Raw genomic sequence first — 8,271 nt, 5'->3', positions numbered from 1 at the left:
CCCGGCGCCCCCTCCCCACTGGAACCGCTGATCCCCGCCCCCGGACTGGGGGCGCTCCTCCCCTCCCGGACTACCTCACCTCCACCCCACCCCTCAGGTCTCTGTTGACAGCTTCGGGGCTCAGGGCGTGCAATCTGGGGTGCCCAACTCCTCTCAGTTCAGGGATTACGAGGCACACAGCTTGGCCATCGTGGGGTGCACAGCCTCCGCGTACCTCTGGGTCTTCAGGATGTCCCGCCCAGGGGCTGGGAGCGCCGTCGTGCATGTGAGTCCCCCAACACTTCGCAGGCACCATCCAAGCCTTACCCTCTGACCCTCCTGAAGTGAATCCACCAAACTGCTGTCTATAATCAGAGCGACCCCATAGGCCAAAGTAAGGCACACTCCCTGGGGGTCCTGAGGCTGTGAATCTTTAGGGAGCAGACCACCCCATCGTTCTGCCTCTAAATTGCAGTTGGCTGATTTGAACGGCTGACCTTGTTAGCCGTCTAACGCCTAGCCTACAAATCTGTGCTGAGCCACCAGAGTCCAGTCTTGGGGTGACCTTCTTTATACAGGGCAACCTAAAACCTAGTCCCCTTAAAACACCCATCTTCCCAGATGCTCACCCCACAGACATGCCACCAGCCTGGTTTAGGTACCTGCTACTCCCCTATTAGCCCCAGAGAAAGTCCTTCTGGCTCTCCATGGCCCCTGGTCTCAAGGTTGTACTCTCTGGTTCCTCAGTCCCCCAGGCTCAGGACAGCCTGTGGGTGGGGGTGGGCTTTGCACAGCAGGTGCCTTCCCCTTTTAGCTGCAAAAGAGATCACCTCTCTCCCTCCCTCCTTCAACTCTTTTCCCAAGGCTGAAACTTCATGTCACAGCCTGGCCCCTTGCTAAGTTCTCTTCCCCTGAGTAGGCTTTACTTGCCCTTGGATCATTCATCCCCTACTCTCTCCTCTGCTCTGAGAAGACAGCAGGAGTTAAGTGCTGGTTGGACCAGGGCAACCTTTGGGCAAACAGGGACTTAGGTGCAAAGGCCCTGGGGCTACAAATGGTGTGCCATGTGAGCAAGGGAGTGAAGGGGGCTGCCAGGGCCTGGGGCTGCTGGGAGGCCATTTAGCGGTTCCCAGCGGGAGGATGACAATGAGCTTTCGGCTTTACAAAAAGACGGCCGCTGATTGTTTAGGGACAAGGCTTCCTGTGGGGCCAGAAGAGAAGGCTGGCACAAGCCAGGCCGGTGATACTGGCAGTGCTGGACCAGACTGGCCTCAGACGGGTCCGCGATAGATTTCTGGTTATAAGCCCAGCTTCAGGGTTTGAGTAAGCCGTGTTCTCAGAGCCCAGCGGAGGCGCCAAGGCCTGGAGCCGCTAACCTGCGTGAGCGCGGAGGCGGGGTGCTGACGTCAGAGCCGCGACCGAGGCTGCGCGGGCTGCGGCTGACGTCAGCGGAGCTCCGGCCCGCCCGCGCACGCGCCCCTGCGTCAGCGTTGCGCGTGGGCGACCGGCGGCCGGGCCACGGGGTGCGGGTTCCCGGGCTCGTGGCGCCACCTTTCGGCCAGGACGCGCGCGGTCCCTAGGGCTCCTGCACCTGCATGCACCTCGCCACTCGCAGATCTAGCTATCATATCCCTGCTGTTCCTCCAGCCTTGACCTTTGTTACAACGAAAAGAAACCAGCAATGATCGCGGACGCTTGTTTAATATCCAACTTACCACTGGGATAACTTTAGAAGAGGGAATGAAATGCATCCTGGAGATTCGTAACTTTCAGATTCCTCTGCCCGACCTTGTCTGCGTTGCGGAGGATAGGGCCAGAACGGGGTTTTGCATAGCAATTTACCCTAAAACAGTCTTTCCCGACCTAGAGAATTACGTAACTGAATGGGCAAAGTGGCGGGCAGGGTGCCGTGGGGTAGGTTGAATTCCTAAACTCATTAAAAAAAACAAAAAAACCTCCCGTCCTGGGAGCTTGACTCATAGCGACCCTATAGGACTGGAGAGAGCTGCCCCTGTGGGGTTCCGAGTCTCTCAGTGCCTTCCAGAGCAGAAAGTCTCATCTTTCTCAGGAGGCTCAGCTAGTGGGTTTTAACCTATGCCCGACGTTAGCAGCCCAACGTGTAACCCACCAGAGCTCATTACCAGAATATTATTTAACCTAAAGGTGGCTTTAGAAAATCAGCTTTCTCAAGACTCAAAACGCCATCTAAAGGAAACAGCTTGAGTGGGTCACCCCAACTCCACGAACCCCCAAATCTGGATTCCACAAAAATTAAGTCTCATATTCAAAGGGCATCTCAAACATAATGAACTAAATTACGGCTCGGGCATCCTCGCAGGGTTTTCAATGTCCCTCCTCAAAAGAGCTGTCTGTCTGCTGCTGACCCATCCTCTGGAGTGCTAGCGCGAGCCCCTAGAGCTACAGAACCAGCTGGGAAACTACACCCCCAGCAAGCCTTGCGCCATGCGGGGGAGAGAAAGAGAACGTCGCCCGCAGCCTCATGGGAGTCGTAGTTCGCGCCTGCGCTGTGGCGCGTACTGGCTTTCCCAGACTTCCTTGCGAGCCGTCCTTCTCGCCCTCCAGGCCGCCCGCGCTCGGCTCGAGTTCGCTCGCCGCCCGCTGTCCGCGCCTCGTTTCCCGCTGCCGCCATGCTGTCCGCCGCGCTGCTCCGCCGCCCTGGCCTGGGCCGCCTCATGCGCCTGGCCCGCACCTACGCCGAGGCCGCCGCCGCTCCGGCCCCTGCCGCGGGTCCCGGGCAGATGTCCTTCACCTTCGCGTCGCCCACCCAGGTTCGGACGCCACTCGGCTCGCACTCCGGCTCCTGGTGCTCTTCGTCCACGGACCCGTCCCCTCCCCTCCCCGGACCCCTGGCCGCCCGCGGCCCCGTTCGTTGACCTGAGGACCCCCACTTCCTAGGGCTGGACTCCGGCCCCCTCCCAGCCCTGTGCCTGATCCGTGCGCGGCCAGAATCTGACTCCTGCTGCTCCTCTGCGGGCGCTGCGTCGTAGCGCCACCTCTCTGGCCCGCAGCCCGAGACCTCCGATCCCCCAAAACCAACGCTTCTCTCCCCTTGCCCTTCAGACACTCTGGGTGGAGGGCTATGGTTCTTGTCTCATTCTCGATGATCATACAAATGGGCACAGTGGTGGGGTCTCTATCCCAGGAATCAGTGCCTGCTCGACCCTGGCACGGCTCCTGAAGGTGGCCAAATGCTGACCTGGCAGTGACCGCTCCTGCACTCCCCATCCCCAGGTGTTCTTCAACGGCGCCAACGTCCGCCAGGTGGACGTGCCCACACTGACGGGATCCTTTGGCATCCTGGCATCCCACGTGCCCACACTGCAGGTCCTGCGGCCCGGCCTGGTGGTCGTCCATGCAGAGGACGGGACCTCCACCAAGTACTTTGGTGAGGCGTGGGGCGGGCACCTTAGCCTTCATTCTCATTGAGATGTGCAGGCTGGCACCCGGGGCACCATGGGCTCAGAGGGGCACACAGAACCCTGTACTCCTGGTTCACAGGTGGCAGTGTGAGCTGACAGATATGGGAAGAGAGGTACTGCGAGGGCTGAGAGCAGGGAGCAACCCCATCCTCTCCGTGCCTTGGGGAGGGAGAAGGATTCAGGCTCGGAGTCAATTGGTGGGCCCATAGGAGAAGCCCGGGACAGCTTGGCCCAGTTCTAGAAGAGTGGGTGGGGCCCTGGGTTAGGATGTGGATCTTCTGCTGTCGCTCATCGTGGGCCCTTGGGGTTGCCCTTCTCACTACTCCCCCCAGTGAGCAGCGGCTCGATCACAGTGAATGCAGACTCCTCTGTGCAGCTGTTGGCTGAGGAGGCTGTGACTCTGGACATGCTGGACCTGGGGGTGAGTGCCAGGCTGGGGGAGGGGCAGGGGCTCCGTTTCCTACCTACCCTTCACTCACACCCCTGTCCCGGCCCCTGCAGGCGGCCAAGGCCAACCTGGAGAAGGCGCAGTCGGAGTTGTCAGGAGCTGGGGACGAGGCCCGGCGGGCTGAGATCCAGATCAGGATCGAGGCTAGTGAGGCCCTGGTGAAGGCCCTCGAGTAGCCGTGTGCGCCTACAGGGCAGGTGGGTAGAGAGCCGAGGCTGGGGCAGCAACGCTCAGGAGCCAGCGCAGTACAGCCTGACAGCCGCCCTCCACTGGCTGCCCATCACAGGCAGCCGTGGAGACAGTACCCCTGGACAAGCACCGATCCCTCTGAACCCCGATTAAAAACCAGGAACTGTACTCTGCTGTTGTATCACTCCTGCTGAGGTGGGGACCAGGAAGGGGTCCCAATGTCTCCTAATGAAGTGCAGAGACCAGCTGGGGGCCACCAGGCAGGGTCAAGGACCATACAAGGCTTGGATGGGCCAGAGGGGGCGGGCAGTGGGTGTGGCATTGATGCCTGGGGCCGTCCAAGGCCCAGCCCTGGGAAGGGGCTGGACTCACTTGCTCCTATGCAGACCTGCCCTGGGCATACCCACAGTAGGTGCCCCCCCCTCCCTTAACACACACAGGGAGTCCAAGTCCCTGAGGCCTCAGCCACCCTGATGCTATAAATAAAACCAAGGACATTCAAGGACCCAGGGACCACTGGACCAGCTAGCTTCACTGGGCTCAGGCCCTGCTGGGAGGTGGCCAGGGCTCTGTACCCCAGCCCACTCTTGGGCCAGCAGGGCCCACAGAACAGCCTGTGCACAGGCTACAGGGCCTGTCCCTGAGGGCAGTGAGGCTGTAGCAAATCCAGGCACACCTGAAGCCTCTCAATTGCAAATCTTCCCCAAGTGGCCCCAGAGTGCTCCTTTCTGTGATGTCCTGGTAGCCTGCCTACTGAGCTCCCACCCCTCTGGCAGGTCCAGGCAGACCCCTCAGACACTGCATTCCCTTCAGGACCTAGTGAGCCTCACACCAGCCCTTCTCCCAGCTCTTGCCTTCAAACTCCACCTGTGACCCCATCTGCATTCCCTTTTGGTCCTAAGAAACCCCAGACCTGCCCTTCTCTCTCAGAGCTGGTCTAAATCATTCATCCCCCATGATCTGGTCCAAGGACTTTACCTGGGACCAGCCTGGCCTTGGGGCTGGGAGTGTCTGGGTGTGTCTGGCTCAGTTGGGGGCGTGTTGGGTTGAAGTTGGAAGGAGACTGGGAACTGGCTGGCACCCAGGGCCAGGGTGGGAGCAGAGGTGGCCACACCAGATAAAGCAGCCCTGGTGGCATAGTGGGTTCCGAGCTGAACTGCTGACCCCTAGGTGAGTGGTTTGAACTCACCAGCTGTTGCTCAGGAGAAAGATGGAACTTGGCTCCCATGCAGACCCCCAAGGGACAGTTTTACCTAGTCATGGTGGTGTGCTTATACATTGGACTATGATCCTCAAGCTCAGCAGTTCGAAACCACTAGTTGCTCTGAGGGGGAAAGATGAGGCTTTCTACTCCCATTAAAAGTTACTAGGAATTAACCCTAGACAGTGAGATAGGGTCACTATGAGATGAAATTGACTGAGTGGCAGTAAGTATGGTTTGTGAATTTTTACCACAGTGGGCATGAACTGGCTGGAGAAGCCAAGACAGAGGCCCTACACATATTCCAGCCTGGACCTAGGATTCCCTGTGGGTAAAATTAGCCCCTAGAGTACAGTAACTATGTCTCTGGGCGTAGGTGAGGGTGCTGGAGACAGACAGGCTGAGGCCCCCTCTCCAAGGTCACAGCACAGGTAGGTCATGACCGGACACTGGGAGGGCCAGGGTGGATGAACGTCCACTGAGGTCACCCGTGAAGGATCTGCAGGGCACCCATACTCCTCCAGGTGACTACTGCCTATTTTCCTGGAGGGCATCCGCTGACTCAGGCCCCCTGGAGCCCCGCCCCACTAGGAAGCACCGGGTGGGGCAGGGAACCCCTCTGTCAAGGAGGAAATGGGGAGGAGAGGGTGGCGGACATCACGACCAGTCTAGAGCAGGGCTCAACGCTGGGTTAGACGTGCCCTGACACTTGTGGGAGAGGGGCAGGGTGGCTGGTGGCCTAGCACCCCAGGCTCTGGTCTGCGGGCAGGGGCGGGGGCTGGCCTGCGTCACTGCCTGGTCTGGCCCCCGCCCCCTGCCCGCCCAAACTCCACCCCGGGGGAAGGCGGGAGGCGACTCGGATAAAAGCTGGGGGCCCCCTGCTGGGCCACAGACCAGCCCAGCTACCAATCACTCTGCCCCGGACTTGGGGACACTCAGTACCGTGACCACTAGACCTGCTGTGCCCGGTGAGTGGGGGACGCGACCCTGTGGACATGGAGGGGGGGGGGGGTGTTCCAGCTGGAGACTCAAAAAGGAACCCTCTTCTTTGTTCTGGGGTCAGGCAGGGTTAGGGGCGCTTCAAGTCGGGGACGACCATTTCGCTCCCCCCACCACCACCACCACACTTGTGAAGGGGAGGGGCTCTGAGCAACCCGGGGCTGCTTCCACTTGACCTCAAGTCCTGTCCCCCAGCCTCTTCTCATCCCCTTCAGTGACCTTGAGCTGGTGGCTCGTTTCCCAACTGCGCCGCCGCCTGCTTGGCCTCCAACCCTAGCGGGGTTCCCCGAACCCCATCTGTGGACCTACCCTCACGTGCCCACACTGACGGGATCCTTTGGCATCCTGGCATCCCACGTGCCCACACTGCAGGTCCTGCGGCCCGGCCTGGTGGTCGTCCATGTCGAGGACGGGACCTCCACCAAGTACTTTGTGAGCAGCAGCTCCATCACAGTGAATGCAGACTCCTCTGTGCAGCTGTTGGCTGAGGAGGCTGTGACTCTGGACATGCTGGACCTGGGGGTGAGTGCCAGGCTGGGGGAGGGGCAGGGGCTCCGTTTCCTACCTACCCTTCACTCACACCCCTGTCCCGGCCCCTGCAGGCGGCCAAGGCCAACCTGGAGAAGGCGCAGTCGGAGTTGTCAGGAGCTGGGGACGAGGCCCGGCGGGCTGAGATCCAGATCAGGATCGAGGCTAGTGAGGCCCTGGTGAAGGCCCTCGAGTAGCCGTGTGCGCCTACAGGGCAGGTGGGTAGAGAGCCGAGGCTGGGGCAGCAACGCTCAGGAGCCAGCGCAGTACAGCCTGACAGCCGCCCTCCACTGGCTGCCCATCACAGGCAGCCGTGGAGACAGTACCCCTGGACAAGCACCGATCCCTCTGAACCCCGATTAAAAACCAGGAACTGTACTCTGCTGTTGTATCACTCCTGCTGAGGTGGGGACCAGGAAGGGGTCCCAATGTCTCCTAATGAAGTGCAGAGACCAGCTGGGGGCCACCAGGCAGGGTCAAGGACCATACAAGGCTTGGATGGGCCAGAGGGGGCGGGCAGTGGGTGTGGCATTGATGCCTGGGGCCGTCCAAGGCCCAGCCCTGGGAAGGGGCTGGACTCACTTGCTCCTATGCAGACCTGCCCTGGGCATACCCACAGTAGGTGCCCCCCCCTCCCTTAACACACACAGGGAGTCCAAGTCCCTGAGGCCTCAGCCACCCTGATGCTATAAATAAAACCAAGGACATTCAAGGACCCAGGGACCACTGGACCAGCTAGCTTCACTGGGCTCAGGCCCTGCTGGGAGGTGGCCAGGGCTCTGTACCCCAGCCCACTCTTGGGCCAGCAGGGCCCACAGAACAGCCTGTGCACAGGCTACAGGGCCTGTCCCTGAGGGCAGTGAGGCTGTAGCAAATCCAGGCACACCTGAAGCCTCTCAATTGCAAATCTTCCCCAAGTGGCCCCAGAGTGCTCCTTTCTGTGATGTCCTGGTAGCCTGCCTACTGAGCTCCCACCCCTCTGGCAGGTCCAGGCAGACCCCTCAGACACTGCATTCCCTTCAGGACCTAGTGAGCCTCACACCAGCCCTTCTCCCAGCTCTTGCCTTCAAACTCCACCTGTGACCCCATCTGCATTCCCTTTTGGTCCTAAGAAACCCCAGACCTGCCCTTCTCTCTCAGAGCTGGTCTAAATCATTCATCCCCCATGATCTGGTCCAAGGACTTTACCTGGGACCAGCCTGGCCTTGGGGCTGGGAGTGTCTGGGTGTGTCTGGCTCAGTTGGGGGCGTGTTGGGTTGAAGTTGGAAGGAGACTGGGAACTGGCTGGCACCCAGGGCCAGGGTGGGAGCAGAGGTGGCCACACCAGATAAAGCAGCCCTGGTGGCATAGTGGGTTCCGAGCTGAACTGCTGACCCCTAGGTGAGTGGTTTGAACTCACCAGCTGTTGCTCAGGAGAAAGATGGAACTTGGCTCCCATGCAGACCCCCAAGGGACAGTTTTACCTAGTCATGGTGGTGTGCTTATAC

At 60.3% G+C, this 8,271-nt stretch overlaps 3 protein-coding genes across 3 annotated transcripts in view; all 3 read left to right on the top strand.

Annotated features, from left to right (window-relative positions):
• Positions 1–2,600: 2,600 nt before the first annotated feature.
• Positions 2,601–4,224, top strand: LOC101641389 (ATP synthase subunit delta, mitochondrial). Its single transcript, XM_004716966.2, has 4 exons — positions 2,601–2,768; positions 3,232–3,385; positions 3,752–3,840; positions 3,921–4,224. The coding sequence occupies exons 1-4, from the start codon at positions 2,628–2,630 to the stop codon at positions 4,041–4,043; spliced, it is 507 nt and encodes a 168-aa protein (XP_004717023.1). The 5' UTR covers positions 2,601–2,627; the 3' UTR covers positions 4,044–4,224.
• Positions 4,225–5,617: 1,393 nt separating this feature from the next.
• LOC101650207 (ATP synthase subunit delta, mitochondrial-like) lies at positions 5,618–7,162 on the top strand. The gene is made up of 3 exons (XM_004716989.2): positions 5,618–5,633; positions 6,534–6,778; positions 6,859–7,162. Exons 1-3 carry the CDS (start codon positions 5,618–5,620, stop codon positions 6,979–6,981), a joined length of 384 nt encoding a protein of 127 aa, XP_004717046.1. The 3' UTR covers positions 6,982–7,162.
• Positions 7,163–7,949: 787 nt separating this feature from the next.
• MIDN (midnolin) overlaps positions 7,950–8,271 on the top strand; it is a 7,347-nt gene continuing 7,025 nt past the window's right edge. Inside the window, exon 1 of the mRNA XM_045300022.1 lies at positions 7,950–8,009. Within this exon, the coding sequence (XP_045155957.1) occupies positions 7,950–8,009 (60 nt within the window). The remainder of the gene's footprint in view (positions 8,010–8,271) is intronic.

The sequence above is a fragment of the Echinops telfairi genome, unplaced genomic scaffold (genome assembly GCF_000313985.2).
Source record: "Echinops telfairi isolate 266 unplaced genomic scaffold, ASM31398v2 ScPeMD7_7459;HRSCAF=8497, whole genome shotgun sequence".
Taxonomy (NCBI): domain Eukaryota; kingdom Metazoa; phylum Chordata; class Mammalia; order Afrosoricida; family Tenrecidae; genus Echinops; species Echinops telfairi.
The sequence above is the reverse complement of the archived record's forward strand: the minus strand, read 5'-3'. Positions and strand labels throughout refer to the sequence as shown.

What these genes read in the sequence shown, in the direction of transcription:
- LOC101641389 (XM_004716966.2), top strand. Translation starts at nt 2,628, where the DNA reads ATGCTGTCCGCCGCGCTGCTCCGCCGCCCTGGCCTGGGCCGCCTCATG. An exon ending in CCTTCGCGTCGCCCACCCAG is followed by an intron (nt 2,769 to 3,231) that starts GTTCGGACGCCA and finishes CCCCATCCCCAG; the next exon opens with GTGTTCTTCAACGGCGCCAA. An exon ending in GACCTCCACCAAGTACTTTG is followed by an intron (nt 3,386 to 3,751) that starts GTGAGGCGTGGG and finishes TACTCCCCCCAG; the next exon opens with TGAGCAGCGGCTCGATCACA.
- LOC101650207 (XM_004716989.2), top strand. An exon ending in TGGACATGCTGGACCTGGGG is followed by an intron (nt 6,779 to 6,858) that starts GTGAGTGCCAGG and finishes CGGCCCCTGCAG; the next exon opens with GCGGCCAAGGCCAACCTGGA.